This window comes from Sinocyclocheilus rhinocerous, unplaced genomic scaffold, assembly GCF_001515625.1.
Source record: "Sinocyclocheilus rhinocerous isolate Xijiao unplaced genomic scaffold, SAMN03320098_v1.1 scaffold588, whole genome shotgun sequence".
Lineage (NCBI taxonomy): Eukaryota > Metazoa > Chordata > Actinopteri > Cypriniformes > Cyprinidae > Sinocyclocheilus > Sinocyclocheilus rhinocerous.
The window spans coordinates 1,176,343-1,199,380 of NW_015635063.1; the positions used below are offsets into that span (position 1 = coordinate 1,176,343).

The 23,038-nt window shown below is 38.0% G+C and overlaps 2 protein-coding genes across 9 annotated transcripts in view; both read right to left on the reverse strand.

Annotated features, from left to right (window-relative positions):
• The window catches only part of st3gal3a (ST3 beta-galactoside alpha-2,3-sialyltransferase 3a), a 41,733-nt gene extending 32,535 nt beyond the window's left edge, over positions 1-9,198 (reverse strand). For both annotated transcript variants that reach the window (XM_016560893.1, XM_016560892.1), the window contains exons 1-2: positions 9,022-9,198; positions 6,983-7,131 (exon numbers count right to left, since the gene is read on the reverse strand). In XM_016560893.1, the coding sequence (XP_016416379.1) occupies positions 6,983-7,100 (118 nt within the window). In that variant the 5' untranslated portion in view covers positions 7,101-7,131; positions 9,022-9,198. The remainder of the gene's footprint in view (positions 1-6,982; positions 7,132-9,021) is intronic.
• A 5,917-nt stretch (positions 9,199-15,115) lies between these two features.
• The window catches only part of kdm4aa (lysine (K)-specific demethylase 4A, genome duplicate a), a 17,910-nt gene continuing 9,987 nt past the window's right edge, over positions 15,116-23,038 (reverse strand). For all 7 annotated transcript variants that reach the window (XM_016560895.1, XM_016560900.1, XM_016560898.1 and 4 more), the window contains 11 exons: positions 22,772-22,862; positions 21,819-22,000; positions 21,506-21,701; positions 20,697-20,773; positions 20,262-20,317; positions 19,237-19,345; positions 18,723-18,911; positions 17,641-17,811; positions 17,252-17,371; positions 17,085-17,177; positions 15,116-16,322 (listed from right to left, as the gene is read on the reverse strand). In XM_016560895.1, the coding sequence (XP_016416381.1) occupies positions 16,185-16,322; positions 17,085-17,177; positions 17,252-17,371; positions 17,641-17,811; positions 18,723-18,911; positions 19,237-19,345; positions 20,262-20,317; positions 20,697-20,773; positions 21,506-21,701; positions 21,819-22,000; positions 22,772-22,862 (1,422 nt within the window). In that variant the 3' untranslated portion in view covers positions 15,116-16,184. The remainder of the gene's footprint in view (positions 16,323-17,084; positions 17,178-17,251; positions 17,372-17,640; positions 17,812-18,722; positions 18,912-19,236; positions 19,346-20,261; positions 20,318-20,696; positions 20,774-21,505; positions 21,702-21,818; positions 22,001-22,771; positions 22,863-23,038) is intronic.

A 23,038-nucleotide genomic window follows, 5' to 3' on the forward strand; every position in this document is an offset into this window, starting at 1 on the left:
AAAGCTTATCTGCTTCACAGTCTGTTTTAACTTTTGACCAACAAAAAGAGTTATTGTTATTGCAAATAGATCATGAGAAAATGAAACAACAATCTGAACAAGGTAAGCTTGAGTTAGAGAAGGCAAAAATGGAGCTGGAGTATCTAAAACTCAAACTGTTACAAGAAAGTAAGATGAATACCGATAGTTCAGTGGAATCTGGTGCTTGTGGAAGTTTTCCACTTCATCAAAATTTAAAACTTGTTCCTAAAGTCAATGAACATGATCCGGATGTCTTTTTTGTACTCTTTTTGAACGTGTCGCTGAAATACAAGTTTGGTCCAAAACAAACTGTGTGTTGTTGTTTCAGTGCGTGTTAGTTGGTAAGGCGCAGTTGGCTTTTTCTGCTTTAACTACCGATGAATGCAAAGATTATGATACTGTTAAATCGGCAGTATTGAAGGTGGATGAGTGTGTGCCTGAAACGTATCGACAACGATTTAGGTCATGCAAGCTGATTCCAGGCCAGACCCATTTGGAGTTTGTGAGGAATTTGAGACGACATGTTACGCGTTGGTGTGCATCTCTTGATGTTTTAACATTTGATGATTTGCTTGAGTTGATTATAATTGAACAATTTAAAACCTCTGTTTCTGAGCAAATTGCGACGCATGTTAATGAACACAAAGTTCAGTCTCCTCAGGAGGCTGCGTCGTTGGCTGATGACTTTGTGCTTACTCACAGGAGTACTGCTACTGTTTGGCAGACAGGAGGGAGTGAGCGCAGCTTGTTTTATAAATACTACTCCACAGTCTGGTCGCATTTTTTCAAGCAAATTTGATACGTCGAAAACGTGTAACTATTGTCGTGGGAAAGGACACTGGAAAGCGGACTGCTTGGTACTTAAAAGTTAAAATAAACGCGCTGAGACAAATCAATTTAAACCTGTTGCAATGGCCAATTCTGTTCACTTAGGTGATATTCAGACTGAGGTTAAACTTTCTAATGATTATTTGTCTATTTATGCTCCTTTTATTACAGAAGGTCAAGTGTCGTTGTTGGATGGAACTGTGGAAGTTCCCATTAAAATTCTGCGTGATGAGATAGTGGTAGGACTGCGTCCTGTTTTACCAATTGAGGGTGTTCACCTTATTTTAGGAAACAAATTAGCAGAAGATCGGGTTCGGCCCAATATGTCTTCATTTCCTATGGTTTTGTCTGAGGGGGAGTTGCTTCAGGAGGTTACAAAAGGAGACCGCGTGGCTGTCGCAACTCGGGCTATGACAGATGAAACCAAGAGAGTGTCGAAGGCAGTGGTTTCTCTTTCTATACAGGACTTGTCTGATCGGTCTTTTCCTTTCTCCACAGATGAATTGAGTAAGGAACAACATTCAGATTCTTCATTAGGTCCTCTACCATGTTCAAAGTTGGGTTTAGCTACAGGTTTCCCTTCTGCCTATCCTTTGCACACAATTACATCACGTTCAATTGTAAGATCTTTGTCGCAGTTTGTCAGTTTTTGGCATTCCTAAAATCATTCAGAGTGATCAGGGTACAAACCTTACATCTCATCTTTTCCAACAAGTTTTGAAACAGCTAAGAATTAAGCATAATCGTGCTAGTGCATATCATCCACAAAGCCAAGGAGCGTTGGAGAGGTTTCATCAAACTTTGAAATCTCTCCTTCGTGCTTATTGTGTACAGTTGGATAGAGATTGGGAGGAGGGATTGCCCTGGTTATTACTGGCTGCACGTGAGGTTGTGCAAGAAAGCACTGGGTTTAGTCCTAATGACTTAGTTTTTGGCCATAAAGTTCGTGACCTTTTGGCAGTGCTTCAAAGTTCAGTTAAAAGTTCAGATTCACCAAAAAATTTGCTTTCATATGTTGATGGTTTTCGTCAGAGATTGATACAAGCAAGACAGTTGGCCAGTGTTAAACTTGAAAAGCAGCAGAAGAATATGAAAAGTTTGTACGATCGCAAAACTGAACGCTGTGTTTTTGAGCCGGGAGACCAAGTTCTTGTGTCACGCCTTTTGCCGTCTTCTCCTTTTGAAGCAAAATTTGAGGGCCCATATGTGATAAAACTTAGACTGAGTGACGAAAATTATGTAGTGGCAACTCCGCATCGGAGGAGGTCTACTCGGTTATTTCATGTGAATCTGTTGAAACCGTATTATGAGAAGTCTAAGTTAAATAGTGAAAGTTTCGTTCATTAAGTACTTCTTGCGACGTCCGATGTTAAGAACTTTTGTTTAGGGGAGAAGGAGTTGGAGAAAGAGGGTTATGAACCTGATGATAGTGTTTTGCGTGGGCGATTAAATAATACTGAGTCTTTGGAAAAGCTTGACGCTACTCTGGTTCACTTGCCACCCTCAGTCTGTAGAATTGATTTCTTTGTTACGCCGTTTTCCAGAACTGTTTGGAGACACGCCAACGCAAACCGACTGGGCTGAACATGATATTGATGTGGTCAATGCTTCTCCTATCAAACAACGTTATTATCGAGTGTCACCAGAGAAACGGAAGCTGATGGAAGCAGAAATCAAATATATGCTGGAAAATGAGATAGCGATTCCTTCGAATTCAGACTGGGCATCTCCTTGCCTGTTGGTTGCAAAATCTGATGGTTCGGTAAGGTTTTGTACAGACTTCCGTAAACTTAACAGTGTGACAAAGCCTGATTGTTTCCCACGAGTGGATGATTGTGTTGACCAGGTTGGTTCTGCCAAATTTGTAACCAAGCTTGACCTGCTGAGGGGGTATTGGCAGGTGCCTTTGAGTCAAAGAGCTCAAGAAATCTCCTCATTTGTTATTCCATCAGGCCTCTATTCGTACAGGGTTGAGTTTTGGGCTGAGAAATGCACCTGCCACCTTTCAGCGGCTGATGAACCGAGTAGTTTCAGGCCTTGAGGGGTGTGCGGTGTATTTAGATGACCTTGTAGTGTTCAGTGATAGTTGGGATTCACACTTAAAACGCTTGTGTGCTGTCTTGAGGCGTTTGTCAGAGGCCAAATTGACTGTGAACCTGGCAAAATGTAGTTTTGCTCAGGCTACCATAACTTACCTTGGCAAAGTGGTGGGGAACCGAGAGGTACGGCCATTAAGTGCTAAAGTTCAGGCTATTTGTGACTTTCCTGTTCCTATAACAAAAAAGGAGCTTATGCATTTTTTAGGATTGGTAGGTTACAAGTGTTCCTTCTGCCGTAATTTCTCTTCAGTTGTCGCACCACTTACTGATCTTTTAAAGGCCAAGGCAAAATTTGTTTGGTCGTCAGATTGTGCACTGGCTTTTGAAAATGTCAAATCTTTGTGTTCTTCTGCTGTCCTTGCTGCCCCTTGTTTTGAGAGGCCTTTTTCGTTACAGGTGGATGCAAGTCAAGTTGATGCAGGGGCTGTCCTCCAACAGGACGATGAGGAAGGCGGCCTTGAGGGGTGTGTGGTTTATTTAGATGATCCTGTAGTGTTCAGTGATAGTTGGGATTCACACTTAAAATGCTTGTGTGCTGTCTTGATGCGTTTGTCAGAGGCCAAATTGACCGTGAACCTGGCAAAATGTAGTTTTGCTCAGGCTACCATAACTTACCTTGGCAAAGTGGTGGGGAACGGAGAGGTATGGCCATTAAGTGCTAAAGTTCAGGCTATTTGTGACTTTCCTGTTCCTATAACAAAAAAGGAGCTTATGCGTTTTTTAGGATTGGTAGGTTACAACCGTTCCTTCTGCCGTAATTTCTCTTCAGTTGTCGCACCACTTACTGATCTTTTAAAGGCCAAGGCAAAATTTGTTTGGTCGTCAGATTGTGCACTGGCTTTTGAAAATGTCAAATCTTTGTGTTCTTCTGCTGTCCTTGCTGCCCCTTGTTTTGAGAGGCCTTTTTCGTTACAGGTGGATGGAAGTCAAGTTGGTGCAGGGGCTGTCCTCCAACAGGACGATGAGGAAGGCCTGGTCCGTCCTGTCAGTTTCTTCTCCTGCGAGTTTAATTCGTATCAACTGAATTATTATGTGGTAGAAAAGGAAGCTTTGGCTTTGATTTGGGCGTTACAACATTTTGATATTTATGTTGGTTTGGGTCAACCAGTTGTTGTCTACACGGACCACAACCCGTTGACGTTTCTGAATTCTTTTCATTGCCCGAATCAAAGGCTCATCCATTGGTCTTTGTTTTTACAGGCTTACTCCCTCGATATTCGACACGTCAGAGGATCTGAAAATATTGTCGCGTGCTCCTCTGGGTAATTGAAGTGATATTAAATATTTTGCTAATTTTTTGTTTTGTATAATACAGGGATTCTTGACAGACCCCCGTCTTAAGGGGTGGAGTGTGACGACCCATGCGTTATGTGCGTCATCTCTGGGTTGAATTGTGGTATTGCTCCGCTTTCCCACTGATTGTTCTCTGATGGGTTCATCGAGGACACCTGCTGTTGGTTTCCTGTCTTGCCTCTTAAAAGGCAGTATGACAACTGGCCAGAGGCGAGCTGCATTTTGGACTAGGTTTCGTTTGGTTTCTGTTTAACCTTGTTTACTTCATACATCCAACATTACTACAGACCATTACACTTTCATGCATTCACTTAACTTTACACCACTGATTCCTGACTGCTTCATGTTATGTTGTTTCTTTCTGTATAGTTCTATTTTGTTAATAAATTTTGTATATTACTCACACTTTGTGTCCCCGTTTTTGTTACGTCCTTTTCGAGTTATGGGGCATAACAGGGTTAAATGCTTACGGACATTTTGCTCTGTTTGCCCATTGCCCATCCTCTCAGGATACCTGGAATCAGTGTTACAAATATCCCAGGCACATCGTTCCCATTTTTGTAGCATAAACACCATCAAACCGATGCGAGCTTCTGCGTTCGAGGGGAGGGGCTTACAGATAGGTCAATTGTACCAAACATCTATAATAAAACATCAAGGCTAAATTCAATTCTGATTTACAGTCAAGAGTTTCTGCCAGGTGGACTTTGGAGGGAACCAAGAATATTCATAGAAACCACACCATATCTGTATAAGGAATGTGCAAAATGCAGCAGCGCTAGAAAAGTCTGTGTGTGACTGTGAACAGAGAAAAGCTGATTTTCTGTTCTTGCACTTACATGATTATGAATTACACTAGTTACACAGCACGCAATATGGTAGCATTTTGTGGTTCAATTTTAGAGTGACGTAGCCTGGTGAACGAGAAAGTCCTGAAGCTTTTGTCTGTTGTATGTGCCAAAAAGCCAAATGCAGCAAAATTACTAACAAATGCTGATCAGACTTCGTTAAAGAGATTATTCCCAGTTCCAATGTATTATTTGTCATTACTTTGTTACCTGAACTCCATAAATGATTACATGAAACATAAAATGTTTTATACAAGGTTTAAAGTGCCCCTATTATGCCATTTCAGGTGATATTAAATGCATATTTTGAGAAAACGAAAGCGTTTTTTGACCTTGCATGCATGTAATCCTATTGTAAGAGACTCCCAAAACAATATTAGGAACCGTAAAAATGGCATAATAGGGGCACTTTAATGACTGAATCAACCAGACTACACCAACTACAGTCATTTTTAGTCTATTTAATATAATAACTGCATATTTTCACCTCTGCATTTAGTCAGAACCAAATGTTTTAGTATCAATAGCACAGACAATGAACAACAGATTCGTATTTCCATCGTTTCATTATCACAAACATGAAAGATATCTGCTCTTTAATCACAAATCAATTTATAATACATGACAATATACACTACCGTTCAAAAGTTTGGGGTCAGTAAGATTTTTTTTTTTTAAAGAAAGATACTTTTATTAACCGTTTTCAACACTGATAATGAATGAAGGATCATATCATGTGACACTGAAGACTGGAGTAATGATGCTGAAAATTCAGCTTTGCATTACAGGAATAAATTACATTTTACAATATATTACAATTGAAAACCGCAATTTAAAATTGCAATAATATTCTGCAAAACTGTTTTTATTCTATTTATTTAACAAATAAATGCAGCCTTGGTGAGCATAAGAGACTTCCTTTGAAATAAAAAAAAAAGTACTAACCTCAAACCTTTAAACAGTAGTTTCTTTGTTGCTAATAGTTATAGGAATCAAATTCTTAAGTTTAATTTAATTCAAAGCTGTATAATTAATTCCCTTATTCACTGCATTAGAGGTGATATCAGAAACCACAGCTTCTAATTTTCTCTCGTGACATGCGATCGTGGTGGTGCTGTGTTACGCGTGTGAAAGTACAGTGTATCACCTAAACTTGTAGTGTGAAAGAAACCGTGAAAACTGTTATCAGCGGCAAATCTAAAAGGTGCTTTTGTGAAATACGAAATATTTGAAGAGACAAAAATAGATCTTTTTGCTGAGTAGAGTAATTCTAAGCAAAGTTCCATCACAGCAAAGATCGTTTTGTGTATTATTTTGTCTTCAAAGCTGACCCTTTTTTAGCCTGCTGGCTACTTTTGGACTTATTCCATGGGGTGGACATGGACAGCGATGGGCTCTTAGCTCCCTCCTCTGGACATAATCGCAAACCAAACCTTTATTTTCCAGGGTCTTTTCAGTTTAAGATCATGGCTTCCCCAGTGATCTGATGCCAAACAGGAAGACCAGGCAGAATCACAGTCAGTGAGAAAGGTTGCTAAACCAACAGCCTTAATTTCAGGCATCATGCATCACTGGGGAAAACCAGATGTAGGGAAGCAAAAGTTGTGACATTTCACTGTTTAGAGAAATGAAAAATCTGTTATGAAAAGAACCTCAAACAAAAAGCATTTTCAAAGATCCCTGCCGTCGAACGTTTACTCTAAAGGACACCACACATAAGGGGATTCTTGTGTGTGACTAACTAGAGCTAGAAAACTGCATCATGCTGATTCATTCTGTACTGAACACTTGTAGCCAAACAATCATTATATTTCATTTAAAGGCATGTGCGTCGGACGTTCTCCTTTTGTGTTCCACGTAAGAAAATAGTCACATGACGACATGTATACTCACGAGATTTCTGGACTGGGCTCCGTAGGTGCAGTCTGCCAGACGAATAGTAGAGGAATATCAGCACCATGATGGGACAAATTAAAAACACGAAGCTACGTGTGGACTTCATCCTGATCATCTCACACGAGGCTTCATCCGGTCTGAGTCACCTGAAAACACACAACACACTGATCAATCACGGCATGCTTTCGCAAGACAAACGCCAACTTCATAAACTGATGTTTGGTCTTTCAATTCATAACAGTTTAAAACCTAAACTGGTATTTATTTCAATGGCTTAAAAATGTTAGGTAACATGATTGATGAGGTCAACATGGGTCAGGAACAACAGAGACGTGTTACTTTTATGCGGATGCGTTCAGAAGATGCAGTAACAGGCCTGCAAGTGAAATGAAGCACACTCACTTAAACACTTACCAGGGTAACTACAGTTTCCACCAAACCACCCTAGTTACTACAGTTAGAAATTACTCTGACCATTTAAAATTATTTTGTTGATGTAAGCAAACATTCTGGAAGCTGTTTATAAGCTGGTGACATGCAACTGTTTCTTTAAGGAGTTATTTCTACCTGATTTAACCATGTGGTCTGTCATATTAATCAAATAAAACCAGTTCATTCAGATGCTTTGTTGTATAATCTAAAAATAGGCTTTATGTGGTAAGATTTCAATGGTTTACGCCATCGAAATAAGCTTCCTCATTATTATTACGAACCAACTATTACATTTTAGTGTTAACCGCAGATATCATGATATAATTTTTGTAAGCGTGAACATTAATATAACATATAATATAAACAAACAATACATATTATTAATATAATGTTATAAAAACAACAGGGTCTCTTTAATACCATAGCTCCCAATAGGATAAAACACCATTTTTGCTTTTTTTTGTTTTTTATTGACTACTCTTATTAAAAAAGTACCATAGTAATACCATGGTACAGTAATTATATGGTATCAGATAACAGCCTCCTTAGTTTGAAAAAAAGAAAATAATCCTAGAGGAACTTCTATCGTAATTTAGAACCAATCATATGTGCATGCTACATTCTAGATGCATTCAATTATATATTATATAATAAATATAATAATATATTCTAATAAAATGTTATGAGTATTATATAAAATAATATATCATATATTATACTATATTAAGATTGATAAGATTAAGATATTGACTATTAACTAGTTGCTTATTAGAATGCATATTACTAGCATATTGGCTGTTTATTAGTACTTATAAAGCATATGTTAATGGCTTATTCAATGACCATATTATAGATCCCTTAACTCTACCCAATACCTAAACATAACTACTTCAACAACTACATTAATTACTATCAACAGACATCAAATTAGGAGATTACTGAGGGAAAACACTTAGTTAAAAGTGAATACGTGTTTCCTAATCCAATAAGTTACCTTTATATAATATTATATATTTTATAACATAAAATAACAACGGGATCTTTTCTGAAACATAACTTCTAAAAGGATAAAACACCACGTTATTTACATGGTACTCCCAGGTACTTCATTATCATGGTGTATTTCCAAATACATGGCACTACAATTCTAAATGTCTAAAAATCGCATCACCACAGTACTTTTGGTAATTTGTTTGGTATCAAATTAAATCTAATTAGTTCAATGTTTAAAAAAAAACACCACACTTCAAAACACACTTATTTTAAAAACTAGTAAACGTTTTTAACGATTCAGAAACTCGGTTGAGCCTGGTAACCAGTGGAAGCTGCTCGGCTACCGGTCGCTTGTGTGTGTGTGTGTGTGCTACATAACGGTAACCGACACATCCGGTTAACGTTAGCGCTTTGGCTAAACCTCAAAAACACCTAACACAAACTCCTCTCGGCCCACCGACTCGCGTCAATTACGTGAACTACACAACCACACGGTTAACGTACACACGGTGTTAATAAGAAACGGCCGACACCACAGCCGTTACAAGAGACAAAATGTCAACAAAACGTTTAGCGCGTGTCAGTGTGTGAGAGGCTAACTGTCCTCCTACCTCACAGAAACGCAGCGATAATGTAAACATGTCCATAAACACACCGCTGTCTCACACGTCGGTCGTTACAGCTGTTCTGGCGGAACGAGAAAAACATGTCTTTTATCTCTCAGGTCCGCTTATCAGCTCGGTTCCCCGGGTGAAGAGAAAACAGAGTTCATGCCATAAGGGTTGAGGAGGAGGAGGGTCCTTCTGTGAGGCCTGAACAGCTATTGGCTTGAACATACTCTCACACACACACACACACTCACACACAGGTCCAAAACACACTATACTCCACTACTACACACTCATGCATAGCTGAGTGAACACACAGTGGTGTGTTACTTGAGATAGGCTATGTGTTATACGTATTAGTCTACTACTGTAAAGATTACTAAAGGTAAGAACAATAACAATAGATCTGTCACTAACAGACAATTATCAAAATACAATGCCATTACGATGGTATTTTGGAGGACTATGACAATATGATAATCATGCACTATACCATAAATATATCACAGTGCTTCTTTATTCCCTTACCAAAAAGTAGTATACTTCAAGTTTATTTTAGTAAGTATACTTAAGTAAAGTTCAAGTATATTTTTAAGTATACTTTATGTAGTAAGTATACAAATATCAGTGTACTAGTAGTATACTTGTACGTGTACTATTTCAATACTCCTTGGGACTAAATTGGCCCACTTTCTAATATATAAAAGTATACTTTTAAGTATACTTTAAGTATAACAGTAGTAAACTTTGAGTAGGCTACACAACTAGTTTACATCAACATTTTTAGCTTGTACTGCAACTATACTAAAAGTGAACTTATAGGTATACTGATAGTTTACTAATTAAATACTTGTAGTACACTTTGAAGTATAATCTCAGTAAACTTTATATAATATTTATATAATGTTTATATAATACTAGTTTATATTATACTAGTTTTATACTGCAAGTATACTCGTAAGTTTTCTTTAAAGGTAGAGTGAGGGATTTCTGGTAGCCAATGTTTATATTTGAAATCACCAAAACAAACACGCCCCTACCCCAACTTGAATAAACTTCTTTTTCGTAAGGGTTGCACAATGAATCACTCAACTTTATTGGGCTGTAACCCGTACATTTTTAAAAGTCGTTTGTTTATCAGTCTTGTTTTTAATCTGTCTTGTGCTATGTTCACATGATGGTGATGAACATGACTTTTCTGGGTTCAGTGTTAAAAAATAAAACGAAATCAAAATCCATCTACTTGTATAGACATAGCTCTGCCTACTTTGTAGGTCAAAAGATGGTTAAAAAGATGCACAGATATTACTACCTAAATTACCGTAATACAAATGCTTTTTCAGAGGGAAAATCCCTTATGATGTCAGTAAAGCCCAACTTCCAGAGAAGTTCATTCTCAGTGGAAGTGCACGTGAGATCATTTAGTCTTTGTTGCCTCATAACTGTTGACCGCAGTCTGTTCTAATTCAAGGACAGTTTAGAAAAAGTCTTATCCGCAGGATAATGGAAGTGCACTTCAATAACACAATGCTCTGTCTGTTCTCACATATGAGCACAGGAAGCAAAATTAAACTAAACTATTTTGTTTGCATTATTCTTATTTTAAAATCAATTTGGAAAAAATAAAATCTTCTAAATTAATAAGCTGAATGCAAATGCAATAAAATAAAATGCATGCAAATGCAGTTTTTAAAGAAAACTACGGAAGCCCGTTTCCGCCACTGAATAAAAAATAAGAGGTAATTGCGACTTTTTATCTCACATTTCTGACTTTTTTTCTCAGAATTGCGTGATATAAACTCGCAATTGCGAGTTAAAAAGTCATAATTGAGAGATATAAACTCGCAATTCTGAGAAATAAAGTCTAGGAGCCTCGGTATAAACTCACAATTCTGAGAACATATCAGTCTTTTTCCCCCCTCAAAATTGGACTTTAACTCGCAATTGCGAGTTTATATCTCATAATTCTGTGAAAAAAAGCCAGAATTGTGAGAGAAAAAGTCGCAATTACCTTTTTTTAATTTTTTTTTAATTCAGTGGCGGAAACGGGCTTCTATATAAAACAGATTCTATCATTCTAAAAACTGAATTAACCTGTTTCCCATATCTAATCTCACATGCATAACAAAGAAGTTTTTGTTGCTGTGCTTCATGAGCTTTGGTGATAATTAAAGGTGCTGTATTTATTTATTGTGGCTCCACAAATTACAGAGGTCTTGACCAAAATAAAGACTGGTATGTGTGTGTCTCTTAGATAAATGCATGTTTGATATTAAAAGTGTTTCATAGAGATGTCCTGTTGACATATATTGTGAAAGGTGGTCTGAGCTCGTAGGCTGCAGTACTGTGCAATTCTCAGGAAACACATTTCACACACACACACTTTGATCTCGGAGCATTGACCTCATGCTGATTTAGGTCATAAGTTCATTTTCTGAGTCAGATCTCTATGACCCTCTTTATAAATGAAAGATCACTTACCTTTCTGTTTCCTGTTACAGACGGATCAGCAACTTTTGCGCTTCAGCATCATATCGAAACTTTCTTTCTAAAAAAAATGAATAGACCTTTTGTTAACAATTGGTATAAAGAGGCTTTAAATAAGGGCGTCATTTCACAAAGAGACAACAATACTTAAAACAGTATTGGCAGGCTTCCCTTCGCAGTCCTTCCTGTTTCCCAAGAGTTATGGTTTCACAATCATGAATAAACATTTATAACATGATCTTAATTTTTAATGCATAATGATACCATGCAGTATCATTATGCATTAAATATGAACTTTTCATAGGGGAACTAATATTAGTGTAACAGAAGTAGTAGAATTTTTGAGTGAAAGGTCAAACCTTGGGGTATTTAACAACAGACAAACTCCATTCTGCAATATCCAATACCTCCTTACAATATGAAAAATACAAACACAAATGTATTTTGATGCTTTGTGTTTATTCTCAACAAGGAGTGACACTTCACAAGGTTTCTCCAATGCAGGACTAAAAGCATCTGCTAAATGACTAAATAAAAATAAATAAAGTCTTTCAGTAGCGTGGTCACTTCTGGTCCATATCTGTTTTGAGGAGATCTATCGATTCCCTCTCACATCCCGACGCCTCTTTGATGAGGATTCTGGGATGGGTGGCCGGGATTGACGGCTCATGGTTTGAACATAAAGATCTGGCTCCATTTTTAAAATGATTCACCTCCGGAATTAAAAAAGTTCATAAAATGGTTCTGAAATGAAGATGCAGAAGATGAACTACAAGAAGAAACAGGGTTTAAGGTCTTACTTGATGCAAAACAGTGTTTGCGGTCAAACTGTCAGGAGAAACATCTGACAGTCTGCAGGTTGGACAAAGGTGTCCGTCAGACTCCAGCAGACACGTTCTGATACCTGACACCAAAAGATTGTCAGAAACAGCCTGTTTGCTTCTAACTGATCTTTGTTTGATCAGACACTCACATTCATCACAGTAGCTGCTCCTGCAGCACTTCATGTGCAAACACTGAAGTTCATTACAGTGCAGCAGAGTGCATTTCTCATTGTTTTCAATACCTTCAGAAGCAGATCCAGTGAAACTGGTGAAGAATCACCAACCTGCTGCTAAAATAAACATGAACACAAGAGGAGTTTTACCTCTGTGACGAGACACAAGGCTTATTTAGGACAATAGTGAGGTCAGTCAGTCTAGAGTTTGGAGACCAGAGACATGAACAAGACACAAAGAGACATAGATGAGACATGAACAAGACACGCAGAGACGTAGATGAGATATGAACAAGACACGCAGAGACATAGATGAGACATGAACAAGACACACAGAGACATAGATGAGACATGAACAAGACACGCAGAGACATAGATGAGACATGAACGAGACACGCATACATAGATGAGACACGCAGAGACATAGATGAGACATGAACGAGACACGCAGAGACATAGATGAGACATGAACGAGACACGCAGAGACATAGATGAGACATGAACGAGACGATCGTCTACAGAAACCCAATCAGAATGAAGACGCACAGCCTTGACCGTCAGGGAATTAATAATAGTTTTATTGTGTAATGTTGCAGTAATCATACAGCAAATGTGGTTATTCATACAGAAAATGTAAAGTAAAACTGAACAATAGTGCATATAGAATGAAAATATTATTTAAAACCGTTCAGTGGAATTGTATGAAGGTAGAATGACGTCAATAAGATTTGCATACGCAGGGTAAGAGTTGTGGAAGTGTACATAAGACTGTAAGCGTAAATTAAATTTGCCTGCGCAACAGGAGCTTTCAAAAGGTGTAAATATTCTTTGAGTGACATTAAATATATCAAAATACCAAAATATTACTATCTGACTCCATGTCATGGTAACACTACGGCAGTAGTACAGCAGCAGATTCATAAACGTAACTGCTTATTGAATATAAAAGCATTAATTTATGTTCTAAATGTTTAAGGTTAGTTTGATGTGAAGCTGAACTCGCCTTCATTGGTTTGTATTTGATATGTTTAGTTTAGTTTAGTTTGTGGAGCTGAACTCACCTTCATTGGTTTGCGCGCTGCTGATCTGCAGGTCAGAGCTTCAGTCTCTCGCGTCTCATGATTTGTCGTTTTAACTCTCTCACAGTGATGTGAACGCCGTCAAAAACGGGATCGTGTCGTGACTGAGTTTACTTCGAAACTTATAATGAACACAAGGCATGTTGTTGACACCGTTCTTGTGTTCAGATTTCACCACACAAAATAAAACTGGTCTAAACGATCACAATCGCGGAGGGAGAAACCAAAGATCAATCGATTAACTGATGAGGCGGTCGGTCGGGTTTACAGAAAACGCACAGAACGTTGCCATGGATACTGATCAAGCGCGTCCAATTTAAATCCGCAATGACGCGATACGCACCTGAACGCTGAACAACTACAACGGACATCCAGCAACCATCTCTTCCGTTATTAGAAAAAAAAATTTCTTCAAATTATTTTTCACATTCTATTTATATAAGCAAACAAAATCCGTCCATCCGTCCTCCAAACCGCTTGTTTTAGGGGATTTTTGCAAAGTAATGTGTTGTATTTTCCCGTAAACGTCTGTATACGTTTGCGCACAGCCCAAGAAAGACCAATTTATTTAACTATATTTCATAATTTTATCAGTCAATTAAATAAACAGTAGTAACCTATAAAAACATCAATTAAACAGTCTCCCAATTACTTTTTATTTTTAATGATACATTATTCCTTTAATGTACTATTATAAAGTGTTATTTTTTCTTCAGAATTGCATGCAAAATAATATTTTCACTTGATCGGAAGTTTCTAATATTGGTTTTAATTAAAAAAAATGTGAGGGTTGTGTTCAAACCATTTTGAATTACTACATAATATTGCTGACTTTTTGCTTTGCTCTAAAAACATTAGGCACTTGCTTTTTAACCATATATTTAATATATGATTAAATATATGGTTCAAAAAGCAAGTGCCTTTTTATTATTATGATTATTATTTTTGATTTGTTCAGAATTATTTTTAAATCATTTGTGCAACATTACCCTTTAATTTTTTACTTTATTACAAATACATTAATTATTATTATTATTATTAAGAATACTGTAAAAAAAAAAGAAAAAAACACTTTCCATTCTGCTGGCTTTGGTATGCTGGTGGTAACCACAACACTGCTCTGTGGTCTTATTATCCAGAAGATGAAAATATTATTGAAACATTAACAGTGAAATAAAATGCAATACATTTAAATCAGTAAATCTAGTTACTTGCTGTTTAATGCAGTAAATGTTGAATATGAATGAAAAAAGACACCCCAGTATAAGAAACACATCAGCTCACATCTTTTACTGATGCACATGAATGATTTTTACAAAATACATGCATGGAAGTCCTAGAGCCTCTGCATTCAGAAGTGCAGTGAGAACGAGGCTCAAGTTTGAAAGCAACACGAGAGGCAGAAGAAACGTGCCGGAAGCTCAAGATTTCTTAAATTAACTACATACAACTCTATCTCACAGTATATGAACATTAAACATGTATTATAAAACAAAGCAATAAAATAGGCTTCTTGATAGAAAAAAATATTTTATAATTTTCTTTTTTTTTATAGTGAAGATTAGCCCTATCTATCTATTGAACAACTGAAGGACTGCAACAACCTTACTTTCTTCAAATGCTGTCGACTAGACAGTCCAAACAACGGCCTCCTCAGCTTTCAGAAGTGCATTTCGGTCTCTAGAGCTTGGCTACTGCAAGGACAAAGATGACAGATCATAAAAGTACAGCTGAGAAGTGCAAAAATAGCTTATTAAATCCGTGGGGCTTCTGATAAAATGTCGACCGCAGTAAGAAGCTACATTAATAGAAACGTCAATGAAAGTGTATTGAACCAGAGCGCAAGGCAGGGCTTGAACAGCTGTGAAAGTGAGATCCTTGGCATTTCAGTATCTACGCGATCCTCTTTCCAAAAACAGAACACATCTATCTGTGTCGAACTTCGACAGCACTGGAACTCATATTGCAAAATTGACTTCTGTAAAGCACCAGTAATAAATAGGCTTGTAAAAAAACGACTCAAAGACACGCTGAATTCATTATGTTCCAAATAATGTACAATAATCAGGATCTCAACTGCGCAATTTACGACAGCGTAGATCTTTAAAAAAAAGGAGATCCGCATCCATAAAATGGCAACGGCACCTCCGTTTGGTAAAATATGGGTAGAAACAGCACCCTCAATTAAAGTCAAATAAATTAATGCAATTTGATAAAAGTAGATATATTTTATGAAATGGAGATTACAAATATTCTGTATCAAACGAATGTAATTTAGAGCGACTCCATGAACCTGATGTTCACGCTGATGTGTTTCTAGAGTGTTTGTGGCATAGTTTCACAGCGCTGAGGTTAAAAGGGCGTGACACCCAATGACAAAGTTGCATTCTCTGAGAAAGACACTGTGAAACACCCTGCCTCGACTCTAGACCCATATATCAGAATAGATGGTCGACTGAGGGCTAGTAATAGTCCACCGAGGAGCGATCAAACCCATCCAGGTGTCCGACCCCTGCGAACTGAACGCTACTGACATTGGCAGGGTGTGCTGGAGACGCTGGATGAGTGCTGGTGGATTTGGGTGCAGGCTGGGTCATCGCTGGCTACTCCATGATGGCTCGGTAGATGACGGGTTCGATGTAGTCGCCTCTGTACCTGGAGTTGATCACTCTCTGTCTCTTGCTCTCCTGGACCTTCTTCTCTCCAAACATGCCATCAAAACGCATGTCTGATGCCTTAGACTGAATCACACACATGCAAAAATCAGTGCATTAGTGCCCACCCACTTTCTCCAGAACCATTTTTTCCCCTTTCATATTTACCATAGGGATTTTAAATATAAACCATGAACCAAACCAATCAGCAACATGAAACTTTTGAAGCAAAAAGTATTTGAAATACTAAAAAAAAAAAAAAAAGTAGAAAACTGTGTGCTTAACGGCTTTAATGAGGGAAAGAACTACAATCCCATGAAGCAATGCAAGTGAAATGATCAAAGTAAAAATGAAGAAGAAATGTAAAACTATTCATTTAAAATGGTTGACTAACTATAGAAACGATATATTTTAAGTTTATACAAAATATACTGTATATGTACACAAATAGTTAAGTATTTTATTTGGTCACTGTGACTGATTGGTGGAATTTTCTGTACAGAATCATGGGTAATGTAGTTTTTCACCATAAATTCAACTGTTAACCATGATTATTTTAATAATAAGTTGCAATAATGTGGACTGATGGCCTCACCAAAAGCATATACCATCGAGAAACAACCACATAGCTCACAGTAGGAATGTGATAGTTAATACAAGTTATCTTTAAAAAATAATTTCCCCCATGGAGAAAATGAATGATTTTTTACTTCTGGACCACTCTATATGTAGAAAATATTGAATTATTAATTGTACTTGACAAGCTCAACAACTACAGAGAGCTGTTGTCACATCAATTTTTTTGTTTTTAGTATTTTTACTTGCAATGTCCCTAACATATGAGCTCACCAGACGAGATTTGACTCTCTTGGGCAGCTCTTCGTCTAGTGTGTAGACGTCATCTCTCTTAGCAGTCAGCTGCGATCCGTCCTCAAACTCCACCTGAAGAGAAGCAGTGATTTACTAAACGTCTAAACGCAGACTGAACCACTGGAACTCTTCTCTTAGACATTTACCTGGTACATCTGAATGACATGAGCTGCCACGAATTTGGCTCCATAGACAAGACCGTCTGTCCATCTGACCTGAACCACTTCCCCCTGCGGTGGAGGACCCAGCTGAGCGCAGTCTCGGTTCTACACCAAACCACGCAAAATACAATATTTATAAAATACAGCTTTTTAAATATACAGTATTTTGGAGCCAATCATACACTACCCTTCAAAAGTTTTGGGTCAGTTAGTGCTTTTGTGAAAGAAATTAATACTTTAATTAATCAGGGAGGCATTAAATTGTTCAAAAGTGACAGTAAATTCATTTATAATGTTACAAAAGATTTTTGTTTCAAGTAAATGGTGTTCTTTTGAACTTTCTATTCATCAAAGAATCAGATCTCACATCTTACCACAATGTCCTCTGGGAAAAGGTTATCACTGAAGGAGCCATCGTCAAAGTTGACCTCATAAAATGTCGCTTTTGTCAGCTGTATGACTTCACACTGGTAGTAGCGTCCATTTTTGTTCTTGCAGATGACCTTCTGACCCACGCTGAGCTCTCTCATGCCTGCTTTATTACGCTGCAGAGGAGAAAGAGAGAGATCACTCATCAAAGCAGCAACAAATATGATGGCAGTTCACAAAAGGGATGCACAATAATTGTTAAACAGTCATGATTATTTTGCACAAAAAATATAATTATTATTCACGGTCATTTTTACATTTCATCAGATTGAATGCACTTTCACATAAGCACAAATCAAGAGAATGTCAACTTGCATGCTTTGCTTGCAGATTTAGCTGCACAAACAGACTGGCTGCATTACACTTTTATTTGAGCAGAATATCTCAAAAGAGATTGCAAAACTCCATTGTACAAGTTTACTGGTGTTTTCAGTTCATATCATATTTTGCATTGTAGAGAGAATGTGTGTGAATGGTTTCCAGGTTGGAAAGATTAAGCAAAACACTGAGCAGAAAATGTATCACTTTAAACGAAAAGCTGTGAATGAGGGATTTAAAAAAAAAACTGTTGACATGTGGCAACTGCAACCATGAAAGCTTATGGATGCTTGTTATCAATTCAAGATAACGCAAATGCCAAATTAAAATGAAACATTTTCACGATCAATAACCAGTGGGTAAATACTGCAGACGATTCTGCATAATAAATCAAGAAAAAGCAAAAACTGTGATCATGATTAAAATACAATTTAAATCAAAGTGATACACTATTTATATTTGAGCAATGGTGGCGAGTCTTTGAGTGCACATTATGCAAATGGACACTGTTTTAAATGTATTATTTTTAATAATGGTTTGGAGAAAGAAAAAGCTATACATATTCTGTTCTATTTGAATACTTCAAAAAAAGCATGAAGAGGAAACAGGACGAGACTATTGGGTCAACTTGTAGAGCCACCTGTAGCAGCCACATTATAGTGCAGTCACATGTTACAGTGCACAGTCTCAGTGTTTCAGAGCGCAATACCTCCGATTGCACCGGCCCTTTGTGGCGGCAACAAGTGACATAGACGACGAAGGGCCAGTCGTCCGGGTGCATGATGACGCCGGCGGCCTGTGCGCAGGTCGGGTGATATGAGGTGGGGCAGCGACCATGAGAACACTGCACACAACAACCCAACGTTTTCTTCATCCGCCGTTTGCAGTAGTAGCATTTCTGTAAGCACATACAAGAGAGATTAGCTCACAGGAAGACGAGGAGGTCAGAGGAAGTGGGACAGGAGGAAAGGGCCCAGAGTGCAGATATAAATAACACTGTGACTGCTTACACCAAAGCACTTCAACATCCTGCAGTTACAATTTGCAGTCAAACGTGTTGTTCTGTTACACAAACGATGTACGACATGATTTACAACACATCGAGCTGTTGATTAATGGAGGTTTGGTGTGAAGCCATATCTCAGAGAAGTGAAATGTTGCAGTTTGAAAGGATGCCCAGTTTGCACGCTGCATGTTTTCTAGAGAAGGGAACAGAAACTCACCAGCTTGAATCTCTGTAAGGGAATGCCGCTGAGATCCACGGGCGATCGTTCAGCGATGTTCACAAAGCGCGCTTCCAGCACTGCCACTGCACACAGGACGTGAACCCATCTGCACACAGAGACACGTTAGGAACCTGGGATGATGATTTTTGCTAAGTATACAACATTAACTCGTCCCAAAGAAAACAGCAGGATGAATCTCACAAAACCTCTCAAGATCACATTTCACTGTTGAATCAAAACATAAAAATAAGCAATTATATATTACATTTAGGAAAATTGTATTTTTAGGACCACTTACATTTTTACAATGGAACATTGTTTTCTTGACAATAAAATAAGTTTCCTTCCTGAATTACTGTAATTTGTTGTTTTACCTTTGAGTCTTTTTGTAATTATCATAGGGGGTTTGGCACCGGAGGAACATTTAATAGCTCATATAACTATTGACAGAAATAACTGCTTTTTGATGTGTTTGCACCACAGGAACTGAAAATGATTTTAGTTATAGAAAAGCCTTTAAAGGGGGAACTAAATTAGCTCTTGCTTGAGAGTAGGTCTAACCCAACACAACAGAAACTACCAGTGACGCAAGTAAGTTGATTGGTCGTATCACCGCACCTTCCATTTATATATATTTATTTTTCTCTGTGATGAGGAAATATATATATATATTTTCTCCTTGTTTTTGCTGTTGTAATACAGTCGTAAAAAATTATGTTTAATTTAATTTAACCTAATTTCATTTGTGTTACCTGAGCATTCCTAATGACAGTTTGGGAGGTAAATTCTTGAGAGATTTTATGAACCTTGCGCAAGACAATGAATGATTCCTGTGATCTCAAACCAGAATTGCGTAATAAGTGAGATTACATGAAAACAAAAGGTCCTGGTTTGTCTAAAGCACACAAAATCCACAAAAACACACTTCTAACAATTCAAGATCTGGGTAACTTCTAGGTCAGGGGTCCGTGTGTTTCACGGGACATCAGTTCTGCCCTCTAGTGGACTTTCATTTTACTTACTTGCCATTATTGGCTCTGTGCAATGCTCCACCTCTCAACGAACACAGACAGCAACTCTGTCAAGAATCAAAGATTCAAACATCATCCATTTACAATACATCCTACTATATCAATGAACCAAGAGATGAAAGACCACTATGTGTTTAAAGCAGGTGCACAGTAGCCCAAAATTATTTGGACACTTAAGCCAGACTTAAAGCAGAAACAAGAAACATCAAGAAAATTTAAAGTCTCAATTAATTTGAAAGAAAAATATCTAAAAATCTGCTTTCATTGTATGGAAAAGCAAAAAATCCAACAAGTGAAAATGTCAAAGAAAGCCATACAGATTTCTAACATGCGAGTGAGTAAATGAGCACAGAATTTCTGGGTGAACTATTTTTGTAAGTGTCCAAATGATTTTTTGGGCCACTATATGTCAGGTTTAGGCTGTACCTCGGTGAGGGCGTTGGCTTTACAGCGGGCACATTTCCAGTCTTTGGAGACTCTCGCTGGAGCCACACCGTAACAACCTAGAGCAAACAGAGTGAATTAAACAGACCTCGGATTATTCAAACACACCCTTTACTGGCAAAATGTGTTGGAAACTATGATGAAATTCCTTATTTGTCCTCAGCATCATCGTGGGTGCATCTTGTAGTGAAGGAGTTTACATTCATGCAGGACACTTGTTCCCTAATAGCATATTTTCTTATTTAGAAAAAGCTTAATTTAAGGCATCATAATGGAAAGATAATACATTCTAGTCCATGTTATAACCAGACAAACTACACTACCGTGATTTTTTGAAGTCTTGTATGCTCACCAATACTACATTTATTTGATAAATGTAAAAACAGTAAAAATGTGAAATATTACTACAATTTAAAATAACTGTTTTCTATTTAAATATATTGTAAAATGTAATTTATTCCTGTGATCAAAGCTGAATTTTCAGCATCATTACTCCAGTCTTCAGTGTCACATGATCCTTCAGAAATCATTCTAATATGCTGATTTGCTGAAACATTTCTTATTATTTTCAATGTTGACAGTTGTGCCGTTTCATATTTTTGTGCAAAATGAGATATCATTTTTTCCCCAGGATTCTTTGATGAATAGACAGTTCAAAAGAACAGAATATAATCTACACATAAAGATGAAATGAACATATGACTCCCTTTTTGATCAGGCACCACAAACAGCTAGTCGATGAGGGGAAAAACCAGTATTGTGATAGTCCGGGTTGTCAGGTCAGTACTCACTAGTGTGCACACGGACACTGCACAGGGAGCAGCTGATGAGCAGACTGGTGCCGTCCTCCTCCAGGTGAGGTGTGGACGGCTGGACGTCTGCACTGTCCTCGGTGGTGGTGGTGAAACATCTCTCTGGAATCAGAGGCTTGGTCCTCATCTGACCCCCGGGCAGCACCACGGCCGGCTCGCTCTCGGCCCCTTCAGACTGAACACAAACACATACACAGGACGTCGTACAGGAAAGCACAGGAAGTGTCAGACACTTGATATACTCAGTGACAGGAAACAGATAAACACAGATCTCTGAACCAGGCCGGCGTACCCGCTGATGTGCCTGGAAGAGCGCGCACACAGCGCAGTACGGAGGCCGCAGACCCATCTCTCTGTTGTACTCTCTCTCTCTTTCTGGATTATACGGTCTGTTCTGCCACAGCTGGGCCAAAGGTCGCGCCCAGGCCTCCCCGTCCAGCCCGTCCTCCTCTGACGCAGCCTGATCCTGCAGCTCTGCACATGCACATACAATCCATCACATTACATCATCCTTCATTCAGAAGATGCTTTTGCAATGTGATTTACGTTACATTTTCTATTGTTATAATACTTGGTATTCCAGTTAAATGCGCAGTGGCTGGCAACTGAATAAAGCATTCATATGGCAACTTCCTGAAGAGTCCAACACTGTGACTGTGTGGAACATTTCAACATTGCTCTGTTTGAGTAACCCAACATTGCAACAACAATTAAACAAATTGCATTGACTTTAGGGCAGGACTGACATTTTGCACATTGTGCAAACATTTGTCATTCTGTTTGGTGGTGCTAGTGCGCAGAAATTACGCACTTCACACACTTCTGACATATTTTAGACTACATTGAATATTCTGTGAAAAAAATGATGTGGGGCGCACACACAAATATATATTATATACAAATTATAAAGCAGAAGTTTGCAAAGTACTGAGATTTTAGTGGACATATGTAGGCAGTGCATTGATCTGAAAAGTGGTCCATTGCACTAATGACAGATCACACATCAGTGTTAACTTAGCATTATATAAATGCTGTTTTTGTATATATTAATATTTTTAATTAGCTTTTATTTTTAGATGTTCAGTATTCATTTTAATTTTAGTTTGACTGATTTTGTTGTGAAGTTTTTCATCTAATATTTCTATTTTGTTTCAGCTTTATTTCAATTATGATTTTTAATGATTTATTAACAATAAAATGTTATAATGGTTTTAGTTAACAATAACAACACTGCCACAAACTGACCTTCGTCACTGATGCTGTCCTTCATCAGAGGATGGTGCCTGGGGAGTCTGGGAAGTCTGTGCTGAGCTTCCACTGGGTGTTCAGCTTCTTTCTGCAGGACAACACAAACTCACACTTATTACACACAGCCACACACACAGCCACACACACACACACACACACACACACACACACAATACAACAGGGTTTCCCAAACAAGAGCTCGCAAACCCCTAGTGATTCATGATGGAACTGCATTTGGTTTGTGATGTGATAGAAATACCCAAT